The sequence below is a fragment of the Rhinatrema bivittatum genome, chromosome 1 (assembly GCF_901001135.1).
Source record: "Rhinatrema bivittatum chromosome 1, aRhiBiv1.1, whole genome shotgun sequence".
Classification (NCBI taxonomy): domain Eukaryota; kingdom Metazoa; phylum Chordata; class Amphibia; order Gymnophiona; family Rhinatrematidae; genus Rhinatrema; species Rhinatrema bivittatum.
Window position 1 is genome coordinate 86,955,542 of NC_042615.1, and position 26,528 is coordinate 86,982,069.

At 43.9% G+C, this 26,528-nt stretch overlaps 1 protein-coding gene across 5 annotated transcripts in view; it reads left to right on the forward strand.

Annotated features, from left to right (window-relative positions):
* PALLD (palladin, cytoskeletal associated protein) overlaps positions 1 to 26,528 on the forward strand; it is an 805,838-nt gene that overhangs the window by 441,932 nt on the left and 337,378 nt on the right. For all 5 annotated transcript variants that reach the window (XR_003852153.1, XM_029572712.1, XM_029572641.1 and 2 more), the window contains 2 exons: positions 2,123 to 2,146; positions 25,716 to 25,835. Coding sequence is in view for 4 of the 5 variants with exons in the window: in XM_029572712.1 (XP_029428572.1) it covers positions 2,123 to 2,146; positions 25,716 to 25,835 (144 nt within the window). In the remaining variant the exon portion in view is untranslated. The remainder of the gene's footprint in view (positions 1 to 2,122; positions 2,147 to 25,715; positions 25,836 to 26,528) is intronic.

The window sequence follows — 26,528 nt, forward strand, 5'->3', positions numbered from 1 at the left end:
ATTATACTTTTATTATTGTTATCTTATTATATTTCTATTAATTATGTAAACTGTTGTGATGGTACCCCCAAACAACAGTATATAAAAAACTATAAATAAATAAATAAATAAATAAATAAATAAATAAATAGTGAGTAAAATAATTTACAAATTTGTGTTAAAACCATGTTGTAGTAGGGCAATTGACTAAGTGAGAGGAAGACTAGCAAGCGTACAGAGATGCAGACAAGATCATGTTGATAAAGTTGGGTAGGAATAAAAAGAAAGGAACAATAAAGGAAGAGCCCTGTCCTGAGCATCAGGAGAAGGAAGGGCCAAGCTTCACTCCTTCCATCACCTGTGGTTACACCCTAGAAGATGCAAGAGGAACTCAGGGGGAAGAAAAATGGAGAAGTATTGTGAGAGGAAGGCAGAAGGAACAGACCCTGAGTAGCAAGGAATGTAAGGCAAGGATGAAGAGATGGCCTAGGCCCTGGAGACTGAAGTGAGGAAGAAAGAGAATGGACAAAGCCACTTTGCCTGAAAAGGCACAGAGAGATGGCTGAATAACTACCTTTCACACATATTTACTCATTTCTTTTTGAGTCTCAAAGGAAAATGGAAAAACCTCTTCACTTTCAATCACAACTCTGGCTGCACGCTTCCCTAGTCTGATAGTGTCCCCACTGGATCAGAAGTCCTCATCTTCCCAGCTAGCTCTTAGCCCTTACCAGAGGGAGGTCACTTTTCTCACTCTAGTAAATCAAAGGATATAAAATTTATCTGCAGAACCAGTCCTGACCACCTCCAGACCTGATTTAGAATTCCTTTTAGCAAACTCCAAGACTGGACTCCTCCCTAATACACATGGAGCCATCTTTTATACCTAGAGATGTGAATCGTGTGCCCAATCGTTTTAACGATCAGGTTCGGATGGAGGGAGAAAAAAATCGGATTGTTAGAGATGTGAATTGGAATCTGTTCCGATTCCAATTCACATCGTTAATTTGTTAGTGAGGCCTGAGCAGATAAAAAAAAACCCCATCCCGACCCTTTACAAATGACCCCTTTGCTCTCCCACCCTCCTGAACCACCCCCAAAATGTTAAATTACCTGGTGGTCCAGTGGGGGGGGGGGCCCGGCGCGATCTCCCGCTCTCGGGCCAACGGCGCCATTTTGGCTACCACTGATAAAAATGGCGCTGATGGCCCGATAAAAAAAAAACCACCCGACCCTTTACAAATTACCCCTTTGCTTCTCCCACCCTCCCGACCCCCCCAAAAACCTTTTACATGTACCTGGTGGTCTAGCAGGGGGTCCGGGAGCCATCCCTTCAATCATACCCTTGGTGCCAGTGCTGCTGGACTGGTTTCAAAATGGCGCCGATCGCCTTTACCCTCACTATGTCACAGGGAGCGACGATCGCTCTCTGTGACATAGTGAGGGCAAAGGCGATCGGCGCCATACTGGCAGTCGGGAGGGTGGGGGAGGGTAAAGGATTGGTTTTAAAGGGTCGGGGTGGGTTTAGGGGTTGTTTTGGTGTGCCGGTTTTCCCGCCCTCCCCCCAAATAATTCCCGTACTCGATTTAACGATTTTTCACGATAAATCGAGGGAATTCCTAATGTATCGAGTCCCTTACCGATTAATGACGATTTTAAAATTATCAGACGATAATTTAAATCGTTAAAAAACGATTCACATCCCTATTTATACCACCTCTAAAACCCATCTCCTTTGGGGAAGGAGTCCTCCTATCAATCACTCTTTACCTTGCACCTCCCTGCATCTCCCATCGCTGGAAGTTTCTCTGTTAGTGAGGGCTAGACACCCTTACAAAAGTCAGAATGAATCTATTTTGACTAATTTTTAATAAATTAGGAAATCATATTGGAATCTACTTGCTGCAGTTTACCTTGTCCAGAGATGAATGTCATGTTTTTCTTATGATTGGCACTGTCTGCAGAATTGATCATTTCCAAAATACTGATCACCATCTCTTTGGTTTCTCAGAGTGTATTATCCTGCTGATTCAATTCTTTTAGACAGACATTGAATGGTGTATTTGATAGATAATAAGAGAGTAAATATAACCTATACCTAATGATTCTTTTCTCTTGTTTTTCTTTTTCGTATGATTAACAGAGCCCCGATCTGCAGCTGAACCTGGTAAGAATTTTCAGATCTTTAATTTATAGAAGAGATATTAAACTAATTTTCGACATTGGTTTAAAAAATAAACCTTGTTATTTTGACATTTGTAAGAAGTTTTTTTTAAAGATTATTCTTTGTTTGCCACTGCATACAGTATTGACGTATCCTGATTCTGTATTCTGAATAGCTGGGGCTACCCTTTAGCCATTTATACAAGTGTATATATCTTTAAGACTTCATAGTTAATGTCTAGTTTTGACTTATCATAATCTCTCACATCATTACATCAAAGAATAGGACAATACTGTTAGCATAAATATCTGTTAATCAAAATGGCCAATGCACTAAGCTGCTTTTCAGTTGTGATGCTTTGAGAGCTGTTTGTCACATAAATAATCTCAGTCCCTGGAAAGTGAAAATGTCTAACTTTCCAATGATGTTGCCTGTAGGAATGTATGACAGAAATTATCAGGTGTAGATTGCAACAGGATCAGAAATATTTGGTACTAATTTACTAATGTACTAAAACAAGCAGTACAGACTTAGTGCTTGTTTCCCAGCATCCTAGAACCATTTGGATTTAATTACCAGCCTTTTCCAAATCCAAGCTCAGGGTGAGTTAAAATTCAGGTATTGTAGTTATTTCAGATAACAAATCCCTTTTTCCTGTAAAGGGAGCTTGTAAACATCATTTTCCAATTGAGATACAAGACTTAAAACTTCTTTTGATAGGACTTATATTTTGAAATGATTTAATGCCTGAATTATGTTTCATTTTTAGGCTTTCTTTGTAGTAAGTACTGTAGGAATGTCATGGGTTAACTTTCAAAGGCCCTTACATCCATAACACTCAATTTTCTGCACATAAGCGGCTCTTTGAAATTAGACCAGGAGGATATAGACATAAAAGTATGCACAGAACATGATTTTATGCATGCTTTATGCGCATACTAAATAGTATGGATGAATAGAGGCAAAATTATCATTCATTTATTTGTTTCATAGGTCACCTCCATTCATTTTATTAGTTTCAAATGAAAAAAATAATTTCGTTTCATTCATTTTTTTGGTTCTCATTTAAGTAAATGAGGGAAGCAATGCAGCCTATTTTGAGCTTCAAAATTGGTATTTTCTGATCAGTTCTAATTAAACTTGTGGGTAGACAACATCAGAAGGAGGAAAAGAACTCCAAGGCACCAAGATTGCAGCAGTGGCATCAAAAGTGGCATGAAAAACCTAAGGCACTATAAAGAGGCAAAAGCATACCCGCAGTGGTAGGATTTCTTCAAGGCACTGTCAGAGAAGCAAAGCAGCAGCAAAAGTGTCAAGAACACATCAAGGCTTCAAAGAAGTCAATGATAACAGTGGTATGAACTCCCTAAGGCAGCACAATAGGGGCAAATTAGCATGAACATCCTAAGGCACCATGAAGGGAGAACAAAGCATCAAAAATGGCAGAAATAGACACAAAAGCAGCACTAAGAATGGCATGAAGACTTCAAGACACCAAGAGAGGTACAAAGCAGCCACCCACAGTGGTAAGAACAAAAGGAGAATAGTCTGGGGTATGGCAGCATGACAGAGAGGCAACATGACCCCCAAGATATATAGTCTGGGTAAGGCATCAGGGCTGAGTGTCAGAAAAAACCTCAAGGTATAGCAAGAGAGGTATAGCATCAAGGCTGAGTTGCAGAAAGACCCCAAATGTGTAAAATCTGAGGTATGGCAGCCAAGCCGATTGACAACAAGACCCCCAAGTTGGTTCATCAGGAGAATGGAAGCTAAGGAGCAAGACCTCCCAAGGTTTAGCCTTAGGGGCATAGGCAGAGTTGCAGCACGATCCCCAAGGTGTAACATCAGTGGCATGGCAGCTAGGCAAAGTGGCAGCAAAACCCACAAGTGGAACATCAGGACCATGACAGTTAGATGTAGGACTAACAAGACCCCCAAGGCAGTATATCTGTGGCATGGCAGGTAGGCACAGTGGCAGCAAGACCCCCAAGGTGTACAGTTCAGGAAACTGCAAACAGCAAAAAGGCATCAAAACCCCCAAGGTATATAGTGTGGGCAATCCCAAACAGTACTGAGATGTCTACCCCCAAGGTGAAGAGTGTGAGGAATCGCAAACATCATAGAGGTGTCTATTTCCCCAAGGCATACGTGCAGGGAATCACAAACAGCATAGAGGTGCCAAAACCACCTAGACAAGCATTGAAAGCAAGATGGAATACCGTACAAGAGGTGGGGGGAGAGGAAATTTGTAATTTTTTCCTTTTTTGATATTTTTTATTCTGGAGACAAAACACCAGTATAACCCACAAACAAATAGTATGGGAGAACTAGGCTGGGATTAGAGAGGGGTAGAACACAACTAAGAACCATAAAGGAGGTAGAGTGGTAGGAAAAACTTGTATTGTTTTCTTTTTTCACATTTTTTATCTATTACACTCATGTATAATCAACAATCAAACAGGGTGGGAGAACAATAAAGAAGCACCAAGTAGCAAGACCCATCAAGGTGATGGTATATCTGAGGCATAGAGGTAGACAGAACTGCAGCAAGATGTTTGAGATACTTTTAGTCATCTTGCCACTCGCATGGAAATTCTTGAAACCAAAGCAAAGGCAGACTGATTTTCAAAAAGACTAGCATTTCCATCAACTCTAGAACCAGCTTTGAGCATTGAGGGCTCACAATGTCACTTGCCATTGAGAAGATAAGTTAACTGGACATGCTAGTTGGTGGGCAGAAATGATATTATTGAGCCACCTTTGCTAGATCTGGCCAGATTGTGGACTTGTGTGCAAAAGGACAACGCATCTGTGTCTATGTCCTCAATAGGATCTGTGAGATAGCATTTCACAGACATTTCTGCTGCAGTCTCCTTTTCTGGGGTAGGCCAAGGTTCTCTTTTGCCATATTATTTAGATATGGCCCGTGTCAGGAATGATAGTTCTTTGCAGGCAGCAAGGCTTTGGCATATTGAGGTGGGGGAGGAAGTGAAAGCTGACAGGGTACTGCTCCTGCTTGCACTACTCTCTGAAGTGGCCACTCTTTCCTGTGCTGCATCACCACTGTGCCTCTGCCTCTGGTGCTCCTTTTCACACACCCTAGTGACCAGCATCTCCTTCTTGAATTTGAGATGCTGGGACTGGAGTTTATGACTCCCTTTTATCCATGGATCACAAAGTGTAGCAAGCATTTATGTTTTGTTTTCTGTGAGAGGTTTCAGTCTCTCTTGTACCTGCTGCTGCAAGGAGTCCAGAAACTGCAACATCTCTGCTTCCATTCCCTCTTGCTATTGGAAACCTTCTAACTTTTCCTCCACAATATTTACTATAGGGAAGACCCTACCCAGGGTGGCACATTTGGAACTCAGATTCTCCATGGCATCCTTGAAGCGCTTCAGGATTTGTACCAGCTGTCTCATCACTATCCAACCATGATGCCTCAGGGGGGGCAAAGTACAACTATCTGTTTCCAGAAACAGATCATGAAGAGGTGTCTGCTGCTCCACTACCTCTGCAGCATCATATAGGTGGAACAGTAGGTGCCAGCATCTTGAATCAGATGCTTGTAAGGCATCCCAAACTCTTCCTGCTTCTCATGAAGAAGCTGCCCCACGTTCATGCTTTGATGGAAATGCCCTGTTATTTTTCTTCACCTCTCTATCAGGTCCTTCAGGTCCTGAAAGTCATCATCTTCTATTGCCTTTATCATATTTGTATCATCGTCACAAAGAAACCTGCCTGTAGACTCCTGCCTTTCCGATGTAGCTGCCTCTAGCATCTTTCTTATGGCTGATAGAATAATGAACAAGGTATGGGGACTAAGTATCATCTGAGAATTCAGCAAAGCCCACCTACACCCTGATGCTTTTTCCCCCTGCTAGAGCTGCTGCCAGCCCCTGCCTCAGCCAGGTCCCACCAGTGTGCTGTCAGGGAGAGGTAAGCGGGCACGGCGTTCCTGCTGGTCCAGTTATTGCTGGTGAAATGCACACTGCTCCCATCTGCTGCACCTGCATGCGACTATGGTACTGGTGTGGGGATAACCTTCCTGTTAAATGTAGTCCTGATGAAGATTTTGTAATTGGGAGCTAGCATATGTAGCAGATGCTTAAAGCCCGCTTTCTCCACTACCTGCAGGGACTGGTCATCAAGGGCAATTATTTCCCCGATGCTTTTTGTTGCTACTTTAGATTTTGCCTGCCTGTTGTCCCAGGGCTGTGCTATGGAACACCATTTTGGACACATGGTTGGGGACTGCTGACCTGCCACCTGACTGTTAGAACTGGCCACGGGATCAGCTTGGGGAAAAGTAGCCCCCTTTTCAACCTCATTCCTCTACTTTTACTTTGAGTTGCAGAAAGTGTTCCCAAGCTACTATTGCCTTTCCCCAAAACCCTTGATGACCCTGGAATTGTGATGTTACATTGTTCTGAATTTGACCCTGATTTGTCCTCAAGGCCCTCTAGTTCACCTGTTGATTTGTTCCTATGCCTCTCTTGCTTTTCTATTGGTTCATTGTATCCCCCTACCCTCTCCCCTGTTATTTGTAATTTCCTTCCTATAGCTCGATGTAAACCGATGTGATGTTTCGACTAATGTCGGTATAGAAGACTCTTTAAATAAATAAATAAATAAATAAATAAATAAATAAATAAATAGATTGCCATCCTTCCCAGATGTCAATGCTACTGAGTGAAGCTTCTGCAGGTGATGCTTCTGCATTTGTCAGACACTCCACTTGCTTCCCTTGGCTAACATCCTTGCTGCAGTGAACATGACTAATGCTCCTGGAATTTTTCCTCAGGGTCCACCCTCGACCTCAATACCAATGCCAGCATCAACCCCCCCAAGGATGTAGAGAAGAGATTGTGAAAGAAGTCCCTGCTCTGGAGGCACTTTAGAGTGAGGAAGGACCTGCATTTTGCTCGGTGTGTTCACTGCAGCAAGGATGTTAGTAAAGGGAAGCAAGTGGAGTGTCTGACAAATGCTGGTGTGCAACATCACCTGCAGAAGTATCACTCAGTAGCAATGACATCTCCATTAAGCCATATCTATCCAAGATTCAGTTCTTAACAACATTTCCACCAGCTTACCTGAACTGATATCAGCTCACTGGTCTGTAATTTCCAGGATTGGGCTTTCTGTGGATTTTCTAAAATGAAAAAAAAAAATCAAGTGCCTCAAGTACTATTTTCTGTTTCTTTCTTTATGGAAACTCAGAGGGCAAAACTGGTCTAAAACTGGCTAAAATTCAAGAGATCAGAGCAGCTCATGCATGAAACTAAAGAAACAAACTCATTTATTAGCCACCCAATCAGAAATTAGCAAAACTGGAAAACAGAACTCCTTGATGAAGTTGGACCAGTATGCTAGAAATTTTTCAAAAGCTTAAAAAACGGTAGTCCCAATATGCAGTGTAAGAGAGGAAAAGAATGCATTCCAGAGAGGTATGCATCAGCTATATCAATCAAATGAAAATAAAGAAATAAATGAATTGCCATCTCTAAAAACAAAATCCGGTTTCCGTATATTAGCGGTTGTGGTGACCTTCCAGAAAGCAGCAAGCTCAATTTCAAAGAAAGTGTTTCCACAGACTGTCTGTCTTATCTCATCATAGTATTAATGAGCTGAGATCATGTTGGAGCAAGCTGTAGGGAAGCAAAATGTTTGCTTCCCCGCCACTGGCCTGCCTGCCACGGTGCTATATTTGCCTATGTACTCGTACAGCACATCTGTATGCCAAATGACATAAAGTTTGACCCCATATGGCCTGTGTAGCATGCAACAGAGCTTTCTTGTCACTGCTATCTTCCATCTCCCTAATGTGTTTCACACTCCTGTCTCAGTCTAGACCGAAGTCAGCCCACATCACAAGTCTCATCTGTTTTATAAATTAATAGTCAGTGATTATTTAAGGCTTGCATCATGCATTGTCAAATTACTTACAGTGCTCTTGCTCTTTCTTTTGGATATTTTAACTTTACACTGATTGAACCCTTCAAAGAAGTCTGACCGAACAAAAAAGTGATTCATTGGCCAGCTGTTGATAAAATGGCTATTACTCAACTGTCTGGATGCAGCCACTTAGCATATTAGATTACTTAAAATCTATTGTCTGTTCAGTGGCAGAAAAGAACAAAATTATGCTCGTCATTTTTCCTTAGCTGACAAGGGAAACGCTGTATACTGTACTGAAAAATGTACTTTATCTACCTAACCCAAACCTTAGAATATATTCATTGCTTACCTTGGAGCCTGCATGTTAGGTTTTTATGTTCTGCTACTGTGAGTCAGACTCTGAACCACAAAATAGTTCTGGCTTTTACAAGTATTTCCAAAGTAAGCTTTCTTTTTTTTTTTTTTGTTGTCTTCGACTTTTTCTGTTCACCATTTCATCTCACAAGAAACAAAAAAATCAAAAGAATAAATCTATCAAGATCGCGCTCTTTGTAAGTCATTGACATAGGAGAATTGTATTAATTTAACTCTCCTCCTCTGCTAAATAAGTGTAAGCTCATCTCCGGGTGCAGACCTAACACCAGTGGGGCTCTGAAAGAATTTATTGTCTCTTCGAGGACAGACCCACTCCTAACTAATTCTTTCACAGTCTCTCTTTCCCCAGGGGCTGGATTCTTTGTTAGTGGGAGGAAAGATTTATCTTTCAGGGCCTGGAGTGACAGGGGTGCCTTCTTGCGCTTTATTTTCCCTGGGAGAGAGGCACTTTTCCTTCACTGTGTGTGCGGTGAGCACCAGTAAATACTCTGGAGACAAGAAATGTGAGTCCAAAAAGAAAATATTGATGAAGCAGGTAGAATATGGCACAATTAAATCGACCCTCAGTACCACAGGACCTCTTGTAATTGCAGTCTTTTTTTCCCCTTCAATCTGTGCAGGGGTCTCTATTACCAGGAGCTGAGAGGGCTTCACTTTCAAGAGTGTGGAAGTAATGAGGCTCCCAGGTGGGCAGGGTATCCTTTGTTGAGACAGGAAAAACCCCTCCGAAAAGGTCACAGAGAGTCCAAGGCCTCTCTCCCCAGAAGCTGAAGATTCCAGTCGGGGGGGGGGGGGGGGTCCTCAAAATTCTCAAATGGTTCTTATTCACAGTTAGTTAATGTTTCCTATTCTCTTTCTCTCACTTGCTCTTTCTCTATGATCCCTGATAGGAGGACCACCTCAGGACCAATGCAGCTCTTCATGTTCCATTCTAGGGCAGGAAGAGCGGCAGTGAAATTGACCTCCCTGTTCTCCTGCTTAACCCAAAATCCTTTCCCTAAAATGGAAGTAAACACCGGAGTGCCCTTGTATCAGGACACCACCATATCTCCTTCCTCACAGAGTGTACAGAGGGGCAGGTCTTCCTTAACCTGGGCACCCCAGGAACAGGGCTCCCCATTAACTGAACCCAGGAGACACCCAGGGATTTCACATGGCCTCTTACAAAAAAAAAAAAATGCTAATCCTGAAAAAACAACCCAGAGGTGCTCCCAACCAACCAGTTAGTGGTCTGGAAGTGCAACCTCCATCCTTGCTTAGTCTCCCCAGACAGGGTTTGCCTGGGTCCTCGAAGTAGGCCTGGAAAACCAAAAGCAGGAATAATTCTCCTTCACTACTACCTATACTGAAAGCCAAAAGCACTGCCTTCCATTTCTCACTGCCCTCCCTTCCAGGGAATGACCATCCCAAAGGGAGGGGCTGAATCGAATGTGGCTTCCCAATTTTTCTAACTGCCTAGCCTTAGCTAAAAGGAGTTCACCAAGGCCATAATGGTATCGAAGTGCTGAAAAACAAAATAAAAACCAAACAAACAAACAAATAAATAAATAGATAAATAAATAAATAATGGGTCTGGAGGGGCTATTATATAAGGTTTAGTTTTTAGCTACAGTTGAGCCTTAAAAGGGTCTTTGCCTTGCACCTATTTTTCAGTTTGAAAGAGAACATGTTTCTTGGTAGAGGGGACTGAATGTACTTGTGAAAGACACAAAGGCTTTTCACCCTCACTGACTAACATATCCTCTTCTCCTCTCCGTATGAAATTCCAAGGGGAAGAGAAAGAGGATTTCAGCTTTGGTATATTTAAATAATTCTATGGTGAACTGATCCTATTGGCTGGAAGCCAGTGCTGTGTGTGCCATTGGCTGACAATCAGTGCCACCCTGAAGACATTATGTCATCAGTAGATGGAATATTATAATGAAGTCATCTCTAGGAACATAAAACACGATGTTGAAATTCAAACTGGTGAATGGTAACCTTTTGACTTGGAACCAAGAACTAATGAAATATGTCTGGCATCACTTAGTTAAGCAATATATTACCTATTCATCTTTGTAGCAATAACAGGCAAGGGATCGAGTACCAATGAGATTTATTAACCAATCGCAGCTGTCTCTCTGAAGTCTAGGGTAAAAAGAGATGGGTTTTTTTTGTTACAGATGAAGTACGGGGCAGAGAGGTAGTCATGAGTGAGACATTACCAGCAGCATGTTGTTGGCTGCCAAAAACAAGAAGAAAAAGGAATCTGCAGAGATTTTAAGATGCAAGTTGTGTTAATGTTATTGGGGAAGTTATTGGGGAAGTTTGGGACCCAAACATACACCAACTTATTTGTTCTCTTCAGGTCATGCATCCGGCTAGCACTTCTCCCATGCTTAACTCTCTATCCCAGGGTGGATTCTTACTCTGGGGGAAAGCTCTCACTTATGGCCCAGACAATTAGTATAATTACCTATACGGAAAATTTTAAAAGCCCTATGTGCGGCAAATCCAGGAGGTACGTGCCCAACTGGGACGAGCGCAGGCCGCATGGATTTTAAGAGGCCCACAGCCACGCGCATATCTCCTGGTATGCGCATTGGAAAGAATTTCAAAAAAGGGTGGGGGTATGTTTTGTTTGGTTTTTTTTTCAGGATATCTATGTTCAATATATTTATTGAGTGTAAGAAATTCAATGAGACATTCAAAAAGACAGCATGGTATCCACACAGAAAGCCCCAAAGCAGAACAAGCAAACAACAAACCAGGCTGGAAACATGAATGAACACTCTAACATTTTTCAGGCATTAAGTGTTCCCCCCTTCCCCCCCCCCCCCCCCCCCCCCCCCCAGCCCTCTTGAGGGGGTATGTTTTATTTCAAATAGGTAGTCAGAAAGTCAGGCAACAAACAGAAGTTTGTGTGTTTTATTTTAAATAGATAGTCAGAAAGTCAGGCACAAAACAGGTATTTCCCAACCCTCCCATCCCTAGCTCATCCTTTAATTTATAGGCAGGTGTCATTTTCACACTTAAATTTTTTTTTTTTTTTTAAATCTGCCTTTTAACTTAAACTCGGAAATTCCCCATAACTTATCTAAAGTTTGATCATTCCCCTGTAGGCCACTACCAGACATATAGTAAATCCACTAATACATTTAAAGCACCCTAATTGTACGCAATCCTACACCCATAGCAACCTAAAACTTAACTAGGAATTGAACAAATTTAAGATGAAGGCAGCAGTTCAGCAGCAAGAGGGGGGCCTCCCAGTCTTTTGCATTGAGAAGTTATACGCGTGCTTGCGATGCAAAGAGCTCCTGTCTCTCAGAGAATGAATCCAATCTCTGAAAGCTAGAGTGGAACACCTGGAGTAGCTGATGCAGACATAGAGGTATATGCTTGAGACCTTCAGGGACATGGTAGCCAAGTCCCAACTCCAGTCCAGCATCCCTGGTGCTGCCTTGGAGGAGGAAGGTCTCATGATCAGAGAGCATCAATCTGGTGCAGCAGGAAAGGATCCTGTAGCAAGAACCTGCTCTCCAGGTGGTGCATTGTCCTCTCACACCAAGGATGTGTCTCCCAGGGCTTCTGCTAAGGAGGGAAAGGTCAGCTCGGCCATCATAATTGGTGATTCGATTATTAGGAATTAGAGATCTGAATCGTGTCCTCGATCGTCTTAACGATCGATTTCGGCTGGGAGGGGGAGGGAATCGTATTGTTGCCGTTTGTGTGTGTAAAGTATCGTCATAATCGTTAAAATTGTGAGCCGGCACACTAAAACCCCCTAAAACCCACCCCCGACCCTTTAAATTAAATCCCCCCCCCCCAAATGCCTTAAATTACCTGGTGGTCCAGCGGCACACTGAAACCCCCTAAAACCCACCCCCGACCCTTTAAATTAAATCCCCCACCCTCCCGAACCCCCCCCAAATGCATTAAATTACCTGGGAGTCCTCCGTAGCGGCAGTCCGTGGCTAAATCGGGGGAAGGGGGAGAGCACGAAAACCGGCACACTAGATCGTGAGGTCTTCAGCCGGCGCCATTTTTCAAAATGGCCGCCGCAAAATGGCGGCGGCCATAGACGAAAACGATTCGACGCAAGAGGTCGTTCCGGACCCCCGCTGGACTTTTGGCAAGTCTCGTGGGGGTCAGGAGGCCCCCCCCAAGCTGGCCAAAAGTTCCAGGGGGTCCAGCGGGGGTCAAGGAGCGATTTCCTGCCGCGAATCGTTTTCCGTACGGAAAATGGCGCCGGCAGGAGATCGACTGCAGGAGGTCGTTCAGCGAGGTCCGGAACCCTCGCGAGATTTCCGGACCTCGCTGAACGACCTCCTGCAGTCGATCTCCTGCCGGCGCCATTTTCTGTACGGACAATGGCGCGGCAGGAAATCGCTCCTTGACCCCCGCTGGACCCCCAGGAACTTTTGGCCAGCTTGGGGGGGCCTCCTGACCCCCACAAGACTTGCCAAAAGTCCAGCGGGGGTCCGGAACGACCTCTTGCATCGAATCGTTTTCGTCTATGGCCGCCGCCATTTTGCGGCGGCCATTTTGAAAAATGGCGCCGGCTGAAGACCTCACGATCTAGTGTGCCGGTTTTCGTGCTCTCCCCCTTCCCCCGATTTAGCCACGGACCGCCGCTACGGAGGACTCCCAGGTAATTTAATGCATTTGGGGGGGGGGGTTCGGGAGGGTGGGGGATTTAATTTAAAGGGTCGGGGTGGGTTTTAGGGGGTTTTAGTGTGCCGGTTTTCCTGCCCTCCCCCTTCCCCCGATTTACGATTTTTTGACGATAAATCGGGGGAATTGGTATTGTATCGTGACCCTAACGATTTTTGACGATTTAAAATATATCGGACGATATTTTAAATCGTCAAAAAACGATTCACATCCCTATTAGGAATGTAGATAGCCGGGTGGCTGGTGGGCGTGAGAATCGCCTGATAACATACCTACCTGGTGCTAAGGTGGCAGACCTCACGCATCAATTAGATAGGATTTTAGACAGTGCTGGGGAGGAGCCGGCTATCATGGTATATGTGGGCACCAACGACATATGAAAATGTGAGGGAGGTTCTGGAAGCCAAATTTAGGCTCTTAGGTAGAAAGCTGAAACCCAGAACCTCCAGGGTAGTGCAGGTCCCCAGAGGCAGGCACAAATCAGGAGTCTCAATGCTAGGATGAGACAGTGGTGCAAGGAAGAGGGATTCAGTTTTGGAAGGAACTGGGGAACCTTTTGGGAAAGGGGGAGGCTTTTCTGAAGGGATTGGCTTCACATTATCCGGGGTGGAACCAGGCTGCTGGCACTAACCTTTAAAAAGGAGATAGAGCAGCTTTTAAACTAGAACAAAGGGGAAAGCCAACAGTCACTCAGCAGTGCATGGTTCGGAGGGAAGTATCTTCAAAGGATACAAATGAAGCATTAGAGTTAGGACATCCCAACAGAGAGGTTCCATTAATAATAAAAGTAGTCCAAGTGCCTGTAATTAAAAACTCACCTGAGTTAAAAGATTCCAATTTATCCCTGGCAGCTGAAAAGCAGAATGTTAATACAAACAAAAAACACACTTTGAAATGTTTGTATGCTAATTCCAGAAGTCTAAGAAGGAAGATGGGAGAATTAGAGTGTATAGCAGTGAATGATGACACTGACTTAATTGACATCTCAGAGACATGGTGGAAAGAGGATACCCAATGGGATAGTGCTATACCAGGGTACATACCAGAGGAGCATCTTGGTGGCAGGATGGCGCTTTATGTCTGGGATGGCATTGAGTCCAACAGGATAAAGATCCTGCATGAGACTAACTTAACAATCAAATCTTTATGGGTAGAAATCCCTTGTGTGTTGGGGAAGAAAATAATGGCAGCGGTAGCCCCTGTGACATAGTGAGAGCAAAGGCTATTGGTGCCATTTTGAATACTGGCAGCCGACGGCCCGAGTATAGGAGGGCGCTCCCGGACCCCCGCTGGACTTTTGGCAAGTCTTGTGGGGATCAGGAGGGTCCACCGACTTGCCAAAAGTCCATGGTGGTCCAGCGGGGGTCCGGGAGCATTCTCCTGCACTCGGGCCGTCGGCTGCCAGTAATCAAAATGGCGCCGATAGCCTTTGCCCTTACTATGTCACAGGGGCTACCGCTGCCATTGGTTGGCCCCTGTCACATGGTAGGAGCACAAGATGGTGCCAGCAGCCGACGGAGGGAGGGCAGGAGACACCCTGGGACCCCCGCTGGACCACCCGGGAATTTAGGCAAGTCTTGGGGGGGGGGGGTGTTTAAAATTGCCATTTCGACGGCCAAATGATTCGGCCTCGATTCGTTGTATTCGTGGGAAATCACGATACGTTTCGCAATGCAACGAATACAACAAATCCGGCCATATACGTTGCAGATTCACGCTACATTGCAGATGAATGCACACCCCTACCAAATGGCAGAAAATTTAATGTGGACAAGTGCAAAGTTATACATATAGGGAAAATAACCCTTGCTGTAGTTACACAATCTGCCTTAGGAGTTACCACCCAGGAAAGAGATCATCGGTCCAGTGTGCTGTGGCGATCAAAAAAGCAAACAATGTTAGGAATTATTAGGAAGGGAATGGAAAATAAAATGGAGGCTGTCATAATGCCTGTGTATCACTCCATGGTGAGACCGCACCTTGAATACTGTGTGCAATTGTGGTCACCGCATCTCAAAAAGTATATAGCTGCACTGGAGAAGTGCAGAGAAGGGCGACCAAAATGTTATGGGGCATGGAATGGCTGCCCTATGAGGAAAGGCTAAAGAAGTTAGGGCTGTTCAGTTTGGAGAAGAGACAACTGAGGGGGGATATGATAGAAGTCCTCAAAATCATGAAAGGAGTTGAACAAGTTAATGTAAATCGGTTGTTTACTCTCTCAGATAATAGAAGGACCAGGGGGCACTCCATGAAGTTAGCAAGTAGCTAATTTAAAACTAATCAAAGAAAATTATTTTTCACTCAGTGCATAGTTAAACTCTAGAATTCATGGCCAGAGGATGTGGTTTCAGTAGTTAGTGTTACTGGGTTTAAAAAAGGTTTGGATAAGTTCCTAGAGGTTAAATCCATAAACTGCTATGACGGTAATTAATAAACAATAGTAGCTTGTGATCTATCTAATGTTTGGGTACTTGCCAGGTACTTGTGACTTGGATTGGCCTCTGATTGAAAACAAGATACTGGACTTGATGGACCCCTTGGTCTGACCCAGTATGGCATTTCTTATTTCTTAAATTCTTATGTAAGTTCTAGTCGCACACAAGCACATGCCAGGATCGACTTCGTAAGTTGCTGCTGCTATGGATTGTGGGTAAGAAGTAAAATTAAAAAATGTAGGGTAGTCAGCAGGGTTTTAGGGGTCAGGGCTAGTAGGGTAAAAGGGAGGCAGTTTAGGTAGGTGGTTTAGGAAGTCTGCTCCTTTACAGGGGCGAACAGGGAAAAAGGCCCAAATGCATCACCATGTGCATCTACTAAAATCCCCTCACTTACGCGCGCAAGATGGTATTCGCATGCACATGCGTGTGTCGATATAAAATCGTGTGCATGTGCACGCGAGTAGTGGATTTTATAACATGTGCACATATGCAAGCACATGATGTAAAATTGGCTCGGCCATGTGCGCAACTCTTAAAATCTACCTTTATGTGTGTTGTTAGTAGCTGCATACCAAGCATTGAGATGCTAGAAAAACCAGACAGGACCCGGCTTTGAGTGTTTAAATTAAATGTTTATGGTTACTGATTCATTAACCATTAAATTAAAGTCCATTTGTTCTATAAACGTGAAAGAACAGCTGACTGGTACAGATGTGATTTTCTTCTGCGTAGGTGTCCTTAATCTCAAATTTCTGAGTAAAGCTTCCCATGGGGATTTTAAAGGGCACAAAGCTTTCCCAGTGGCTAAATGGGAATCCTGTTGGAGGGCTCTACTCAAACACGAAAAAAATCCTACCTGAGTCCAGTTTGCAACGGACATCCAATCTGTCCTAGTCCCATGGGTTGGCAATATAGTGGGGAAACTCCAAAGATCTTGGTCCTTACTTCTCGGTCTTAGTACTTATGACTTCTCTTGTAGAAAAAGTCTTTAGAATGTGGGAATCAGGCTATCCTACTGGAACCCCTTAGGGACAGCTGAGTAAAAAAATCCTCCCTACAAACAATGTCCAAAAATACTTTCTTAATGCAAAAAGCTGGAAACATCTTCAACTATCAAAACATCACTCATAAGGTGCTGTCACTGGTCTTGCCCACCTAGGAAGTAGAGTGGAGCTCATGAATGAGAGTCCTCAAATTAAATTCGGCCCAAATGCCAGGGCTTGGCAGTGACCTGGTACCTCACTGAAGGCAGGCATAGGCCTAAGGCCTAGGCCCAGATCCAATGCCTAGGTGCAGAGGCCCAGAATTAGGCCTTCCACAAGTCTTTCTTCTGTTGACAAAATATAATGCCATCTGGTGTGAGGAAGTGCTTAAGTGATATCACTAGGATTTCTTCCTCCCAACCAGATGGTTCCATATTTGTGTTCAGCTGTTGAAATGTATAGCTATACATCAATATGTCACTGTCTGGTTGTAAGGAAGGCACTCCATTGACATCATTGAGTAAAATCCTTCCACCGGAAAGCATCATTTTTTGTCAACAGAAGAAGGAAGACCTGTGGAAGGCATGGTCCTGAGCCTAGGCCTCAGTAACTGAACCTGGCTTCAGTTAAGGCCTGGAATCAGATCTTAGTCTAGGCCTTAACCTTGGGCCTAGGCCTAGGCCTGGGCCATGGTGATGGGACTCAGCTGCTTATAGACCCCAGATTGGGCCCAGGACTGGACCTAGGTCTTGGCAACTGGATCCAGCCTTGGGTTGGGTCCAGGGTGGGGCCTAGACCTAGATACAGACCCAGGCTTGGCCAAGCCCCATTGTCAGTCCAGGGCCTAGACCTCAGCAATGGAATCTGGTCTTGGGTCAGTCCATGGCATTTGGCCGAAGACAGGCCTCAGCAGAGCCCTGGCACTGGACCCAGTCCTAGGCCTCAGGCCTAGATCTGAGCCTTGGTGACAGGACCTGGTCTCTAGCCAAGGAAACATCCATCCTCCAAGGCCTGGCTAAATGGAGTTTCCGGGTGGGCAGGGTATCCTTTAACTGGGCAAGAAAACCCCTTCCAAACAGGTAAAAATGGTTAACACAGTCCTTTGCAGAGAAAGTTAATTTCTTCTTTCTCCCCAGGGGTGAAGACTCGTGATGGGTGTTCTCTATGATCTCAATATTTTCTTTTACTCATGGTCAGTTGATCTTTGTTTATTCTTTTGTTTCTCTTTCTCTCTTTCTGGATCCCAAATGGGAGGAATCCCCTGGAAACAGGCAGCTTACCCTGCTCCAATGCAGGAAGAAAGGTACAGCCAAAAATCTTCCTCCTGGATCTCAAAAACTGAAGTCCTTTCACCTTCAACAGACTTTTTCCCCTTCAACAGAATTTAACACCAGAGTTCTTCTCCACAGCAGGTCACCACCATACTTCCTTCCTCGTTGAGGGTATGGAGGAGCAGGTTTCCCTAGCAAGGGCAGTCCAAACCCAGGGTTTCCCATGCCCCAGGTGCAGATGATCCCCCAGGGTCTTACAGGACCCTTACCATGAAAAAGTATACAACCTGAAAGAACAACCCAGAAAGCCAAACCAGCCAGTGACTGGACTGGAAGGAATACCCTCCCGACCCTGATCAAGATCCTCAGGCAGGGTTTGCCTGACTCCTCTGACTGGGCCTGAAAAGCACCTTTCCGGGGGGGTCATTCCAGTACCCGCAAAGGGAGGGGATGCATTTGGATGGCAGCCTCCCTACTCTCTAACCTAACCAGCTCTTAATTACTAAGGGTTCACCTCTCCCTACTCTCTAACCTAACCAGCTCTTAATTACTAAGGGTTCACCTCTCCCTACTCTCTAACCTAACCAGCTCTTAATTACTAAGGGTTCACCTGTGGCTTATTGGTGGGCTCCATTATACAATGATAGACACATCACAAAACAATAAACATAACTATACATCGACATTAAATCCCAAATAAACCCCCCAAAAGAATCTTATCAGGACCTACAGAATTTCATCTAAACTTTGACAGGCATATGATTTCATTCCAACATCAGTCTGAGTCAAGAGGACCTTAAAAGCTTCTCTCAGCGCTTGTATATTGCATGCATTTTTCAAATGCCCAGAATGAATTTTGAAAGGATGTTAACTAATCCTCTCACCAATTTCAATTTCATCTATCAGTCAGCTCAAATGTTGCCTGTGAGACAAGTCAGACAATTTTGTTAAACCCCAAGGAGCTTACACCAAAAACCGTTGCAAGTACATGGAGTCTGCTGCCTGGAGGCTTCAACTGATTGATGTTTGAAAGTGCAATCAGTAACCTGATATTTATGCCTACTTAAAGAAATCCTTGAAGAAAGAAAAAAGTAGATTAGTTGATATCTATGTAAGACATGCTGAATGACTATAGATTAATATTATTAACACAGACTCTGCAGTTTGAGTCAAAATACATAAATGATGAGAATTCAGATGTTTTGTTGGGGGTTTCTAACAATTTGGGGAATTTTTTAAATGAATGCGGTTTTGTATTGCTCTATAAAACTTACTTATTTTTTTGAGAACATGGTAGTATGGAGGAAATTGTCATTCTTTTGATACTGATTTGAGCAAGCAATGAAATAGAAAAGACAACCATGCTTGGAAAAGCAGAAGGAAACAAGAAAAGAGGAAGACAGAAACAATTTGGATGTATGTCATCAAGGAAGCTGCTCAAATGTATCTGCAGCAATTTTAGGAAGGACTTGATGATATGTCATCTTGAAGATAGCTAATTCATCAGGGAACCAGGAATTGAAACCAATTTGATTGTTCTTAAAAATCATGAAAGGACTTGAATGGGTAAATGTGAAATGGTTATTTACACTTTCGGATAATACAAGGACTAGGGGGCACTCCATGAAGTTAGTAAGTAACACATTTAAAACAAATCAGAGAACTTTTTTTTTCACTCAACGCACAATTAAGCTCTGGAATTTGTTGCCAGAGGATGTGGTTAAGGCAGTTATTGTAGATGGGATTAAAAAAGGTTTGGATAAGTTCTTGGAGGAGAAGTCCTTAAACTGCTATTAATCAATAGGGAATAACCACTGTTTGCTGCCAGCATTAGTAGCATGGGATCTACGTAATATTTGGGTACTTATGACTTGGATTGGTCACTGCTGTAGTGGACTTGATGAATGCTTGATCTGACCCAGTATGGCATATCTTATGTTCTTGTGAATGCATATTATTGCATGAGACCAAAATATTATTAAGGTCATTCACAATTGCTGTACATCAAACATACAGTAAAGATATTTGCTGCTGGTCATTTTGCCAAAAGAAATCACACAAAAATATCACTTCATTATCCTATGAATTCCAATGTTATTACCCAGTTAATAAGAAAAATAACAAATATTCCATCCATGGCTATTTTTGCTCATATTGTTTCTACTTTGGATATAAAGAAGTTTGAATGAATATTTCATTTGCCATGAGTAAACATCAGTTCATCATTTTAAAATGCTTATTTATATTCTACTTTAAAACAGTGTCCATTCAAGCAAATGGCTTACAATCTGATAGGGAAATTTACTTAACCATGGTAAAAACAGAGAGATATCACGCATTAAAGAGGATAATGTCCGCGTGATAAAAAAAAAGGGGGCGTGGTTAGGCAAATAAGGTCTATTGTGTCACGCTTCATTTTATCACTCTGCGCTTAATGTTATCATTTTGTGCTCTACTTTATTGAGCTGCGCATTGTTTTTGTTTTTATATAGACTGGCTTCCTGCAGCCAAAAGGGCGACTCAGAGAGCTTGGATTTTGTTGTTCAGCAAACTGCACACACCAATATGAACTGTGTCCACAGCAAGCCAGTGCTTTTACTTGAGCATAATGAGGATATGTTTCCCGAGAAAGTCCATGCACATCACCTAAAGCAGTGGTTCTCAACCTTTCTAATGCCGTGACCCCGCAATACAGTTCCTCATGTTGCGGTGACCCCTCGCCCTGCCCTCGCCCCGTGAGGGTGGGGTGAGGGCGGGGCTTTGGTCATATGGGGGCGGGGTTATGGATGGGGTTGGATTTTAGTGCACACTTATCATTTAATTATGACATTTATAATGTGAATGTAACTCAACTCACCATAGGTTCTCACATGCATGGCACACTGACCCATGATCGTCACGGGGCTAGATGTAAAAGTACAGTTTGTATCCACAGGAACCCCCCTGACCCACAATAATGGATGTAAAGCAGAATTATGACATTCCCCATACAACTCACCCTACAAAAAAGATATTCTGGTTCTAGTGACATCTCAGTAACAGCAACTCAAACTCCTTCTATTTCCAGGCTCAATAGCCCTACTTATGAAAAGACAGCAGTTTACCACCAATGCATGTCCTCTGAGAAAACACAACAAATAAGACCGATACAAACGCTTACATGCTAGCAAAATATCTCATCTCGGTAACAGACACAGAACCGACCTAACATACTCCCAGGATCTGTAGTAATGCACATAAACTAATCCGCACACTGTTACACCTGTATTATGGAATACACTCAAACAGGAGCAACCCTATCTATGAAAAGGCAACACTACAAATATTAAATCAGGTCCTAAAAACCAATACACCTCTTATTAGGAAAACAGAACTAGCAAGCAGCTATAGATCCCCACACAGAAATAATTGTAAAACTATACTAATAAGCAGAATAAATGTTTCAAAACAGCTATGAACATCCAACAATTAAAAACGCATAAAAACTATTAAACATTCTCCAAACACCAATAAAATATTTCAAAAAAGCAGACATCACACAATTAAAATGGCAGTCAAGAAAAATAAACTTAAAAAGCCACCTTTACTTACCCCCTCCAACAGCTCTCCCACTCCCCTTCCCTGCAGGCCGTGGCACTCACCAGAAGCAGCAGTAGAAGCTAAGCTCTATACTTATGGTCCTCTTCCTTAGTGCCCATGTCTCTCACACACACACACCATACCAGTCATGCCCCCATGACCAGTTTCTGTCTCTCACACACCAATCATCTCCCAAACAGTCTTTGGCACACACACACCAGTCACCTTCCTGAACAGTTTCTCTCATGCCATACACACACACACACACACACACATAGGCTTCCCACTCCCGTGTTCTACTTACATATACGGGCTTCTCACTCTCATAATCACTTTCTCACACACACACACACCAGTCACCTTCCTGAACAGTTTCTCTCATGCCATACACACACACACACACACACACAGGCTTCCCACTCCCGTGTTCTACTTACATATATGGGCTTCTCACTCTCATAATCACTTTCTCTGTCTCTCTCTCTCTCACACACACACACACTCACTCACCAGTCTCTCACTCCCATGCTTGTTCTCTCCACATGCACAGGCTTCTCATTCCCATAATCACTTTCTCTCTGTTACACACACACCAGTCTCTCTCATTTCCATGCTCACTCTCCACGTGCACAGGCTTCTCATTCCCTGAATCACATTTTCTCTCATTCACACACACACACCAGTCTTTTTCTCTCACACACACCATCACCTTACCAAGCAGTCTCTCTCTCTCATGCATGCACACTCACCCTGGTTTCTCACTCCCATGCTTTCTTTCACCCCCACAACACCAGGCTTCTTACGCCCATGCTTTCTCACATACCCAGACTTCTCCCTTCCATGCTTTTTCTCTCTCTCACACACACACATCAGTCACCTCCCTGACTGATGTCTCACACTCTCACATACACATCAGTCATCTCCCTGAGCAATCACTTTCATTGTCTCTCACATACACACACACATCAGCTCTCTGACCAGTCAATCACACACAGGCTGGCTGGCTGCTTCTCTCTCTTTCTCTCACTCACTTCCTCTTCTCCCCCGAGCACAAATGGGAGCTGCAGCAGCCTCCACTGGCCAAGAAAGAAGAATCCCATCGGCCGCGGGAGGCTCGTGCTGCTCTCTCCTTTCTCCATTACCGGCTGCTTCAACTGCTCGGGGGCCGATGCTGCAGCCGCTGCTGCTACTTTTTCGCGCGGCGCAGCTCTCTCTCCTTCCCGCGCACCACGATTCACTTCCTGTTCCGGGTCACGGGAGGGGCAGGCGCAGGAAGAAGAAAAGGCCCAGCCGCGGGTGCAGGGCTTCTTCTAGCGCCGCTGCCGTTCCCGCTGGGCTTGAACGTGCTGACAGCCCGGCGGCAACGGCAACGGGAGAGACCGGGAGCGCGCGACCCCTGCGTTTTGGGCGTTCGACCCCCGCCGGGGTCGCGACCCATAGGTTGAGAACCGCTGACCTAAAGGTTAGAATAGGGAGAAGTTGACAATGAGATGTGGCGTTCAGTTTCCTATCACAGTCCTGCAACACCAGCATTCTTATCTGACCATGTGCCTTGTAACTAGACAAACCCATACGGTTAATATCACTCCTGTTATTCACAGCCAGGGCCACCTCAGACTGTATTTACTCCTCTAGGCTAATAATGTGTTATGTATATTTTCTGGAGGACAGGCTCATGTTAGCATTGATAAATCACAATGCTAGTCACCTTTATCTTATCCTCAGGACTAAGATTACACACCTTTACAGTGTACTAAGTGAAGAGGAACTGTATGTTATGTTGTGCATCAGCTTGTAATTCCTTTCGAGTGTCCCATTCTTCAGCTCTCATCAAACAGTATATATTTATATATATATTTCTGATAGGACCAAATTAGAGATCCATAGGTGCTCTGTCTGTGGAGTGTTTTGGTGGGAGTATAACCCTTCACAGTGACAAACATCTCTATACTAGGATAGGTTTGAGTAAGTGCATACATATTTCTGCGAACATTGATACTAAGCATATGCCTGCCGTTATTCAGTCTTCCTGTGACACCTGGCAGCGGGCAATGGTATATAAATGCACATATATAAAAGACAGCACATGCTTGTAGCCCTAGACTTTGCCTCCTAGATGTCTCTTTATCCCCCTTTCAGCAGTTCTACAGTATGTGCCTTCCACACTGTTAGTACTCTATTTGTTTTACCTTGGGTTCCGTCTACATACAGGCTATGCATGACATGAAAAATAGAAGAGGCAAGCACTAACACATATCTGGTGAGCGTGTACATCCATTAGTTCAACATTTATAAGGCTTGAATGTTAATGGTATTAAATATAGTGTTAAGTATCACAAACTAACATGTGATATCCTGGCTGGCCAAGCTCTAAGTATGCAGAGACAGGGTACATGTATCCCCTTCACACAGCAACATTTTGTGAAAGCGATAGCATGTATTCCTAATGAGGCCCTCAGCAGATGCGGCTCTGACTGTGCACATAGAACTTCTATGTCCTACATTGTTGGGTAAATATATTGTTGTTAAGAAGTGACTGTGACCCCCCAAGACAGTAGACGTGTGCTTTTCAAGCACTAGGTTATGTGAGGTTCTAAGAGATTCTCAGAGAGTTTGTGGTGTCAAATGTTGTCTGTATTGCTACCCTTATTGTATGGGCTACCTCTATTAGCCAAGCTCAACGCCATGTAGCCAGATTGAAAAGATCTGCCACAGGCTGCAATTTATTCATACATGTTCTGCATAACACATTAATGAAATGCTAACTATCAAAATATACAACCATCTTCCACACATAAGCTATTAATATCTAACATGAGAACAGGAAACGAAACAGAGCTCTTACCCAGTAGCCAGCTCTGGCCATACTTGCCCTTTGCAAACTGCTCGCAAATAGCTGACTCTCGAAGGATATAAACATCATATGTAGCTCCTGGGCACCTCGGCACGACATTCAGGATGCAACTTTGTGGATTACACACCATTTGCACATTTATGAAGTGAAAGAGCTTACGGTTGCAGTACATCTCCTCCTTTTTACGGGGAGGTATGAGGGCTACATGGGTGTTGTCTATAGCTCTCAGAACATGGGGGAATTGTGCCATGGCATAGAAATGTCTCTTCAAGGCCTACGATTCCATCCTTTCTGTTGGGAATTTAATGTACATACGAATGCGGCTACGTATGGCTCCTAGTACCTGGTGCAAACACTTGGGAAATGATCCTTATGACATTCCCCCAACAACACCAACTGTTGTTTGAAATGAGCCGGAAGCTAAGAAATGCAGGGCTGTTCAAAGTATGTAGTACCATACAATACGGGTGGCTTCAACCCTTGTATAGAATGTGATCTGTCTGTAATGGAATCGAGGTCTGCTTTTAGCACTTCATAGCAATCCAAAATGGCCTGTGAGTTCAAGCGATATCTCTTGATCATATGTTCCTCTGATATACCCAGTAATGTGATTTGGGAATGAAATATGAGCTGCTTGAGGACCCGGTGTCACCTCCTGGCTGGCAAACAATGAAGTGGGCCCTACTGTCCCACCTGTTCTGATGGCTGCGCTGCCTCCGTAGATGGCACCTGTGCTTCCCTTACCTCTTGGCCCTGCAATAAATCTTCCTGAAGCATCCAGTGTCCCAATACCAGTAAACAGCCACCTAACACTGTGTCTCACGGAAGGCAGGCCTAGTAGTAATGTGTGTTTTTATAGGTGCAGGCCTTTGTAGGAGTGTCTTGGGAGAGCAAATAACTAATGTGTGTTATTTCCCTTTTATCATGTAATATTTCCATTATTATTTATTTAATGCAACTGCACAAGCTAGTGGTTATTTTTCGCATTATTACCTACTTAAATGCGCATTCTTTTAATGTTTTAGGCGATAGTGGCCCTTAATTTGCATGTTATTTCTGAATTTGCTTGCTCATTAGTGATATATGAAGACTAAACGCAATATTCTATTTAGAGCGTGGTAATGTCTATCATCGCGTGATATTGTCATTTTAACATGCAATAAACTCTTTTTAACACATGACAGAGCTCTATTCCGGCTTGATAAATTTCCTTTTAAGTTTGTACCTGAGGCACTAGAAGGTAAAGTGACCTGCCTAAGGTCACAAAGAGCAGCAGTGGGGTTTGAACGCTGATTTTTTTCTGACTTGTAGCCTGCTGCTTTAGCCACTAGGGTACTCCTCAATTCCATACTTTAAAATGTGAAAACATTCCGAGGATATCCAGCAAATGATATATATTTATAGTTCAGTAGATAAGTACAAAGGTAGAATATATGCTGTATCGCAACTTCCAGACAATCCATCAGAGCTCATATGGTGCATAACAGAGTTATTCATGACGTTGGTTTATCTCATTATTTGTAGAGGAGATCTGCACCTTAGTGATTGCAGAAGCATTTCCAGAAGATGCTGGAACCTTCACATGCACCGCAAGAAATGAATATGGCTCAGTGACATGCAGCTCCCTACTGACCGTCTACTCAGGTATGTGACAAACAAAGCCGAGCAGATTTTGCTGCTGGGGTTAGATATCAATAGCAAATATATGATTAAGAGAGATGTGCACAAAATGTGATGAATAAGGCCATTTCATTTCAATCTTGGGGTCCCGAAACAAATTGGGGGCCCCCCGAAAGAAACAAATCTTATTTGTTGCATTTGTTTTAAATGAATGCATCGGGCCTAGGCCTAGGGCTAAGGCCAGGGCCTCACCTAGGGCACAGACAGTGACCCAAAGCAGGGGATGCGGCCTATACCCAAGCACAGTGCGGCACCTTAGCCTAGGCCTAGGCATAAGCCCTAAGCAAGGGCCTTGTCTAGGGCATAGGCGAAGGCCGAAAGCAAGGCATGGCTTAGGCCCGAGCTCGATACCATGGTCTCGGCCTAGGCCCAGGCCGACGCCAGGGCCTCGGCTAAGACCTCAGAAAAATTAAAACAAACTTACCTGATCCATTGGGTATCCAATGAAGGCCAGGTCTTGAGTGCCATACATCAAAATGGCACTGTCTGCTGCGGTGAATGCGCTGGAGTTAATTAACTCTGGCATGACCACAGCAGATGGCATCTGTTAGAGATATAATAGCCGAAGAAAAAAAGACATAGAAGAAGAGCTTCGAGGCCTGGGCTCCGGGCTTGGGCCTGACCCTAGACTGAGACCTAGGCATCAGGACCTGGCCT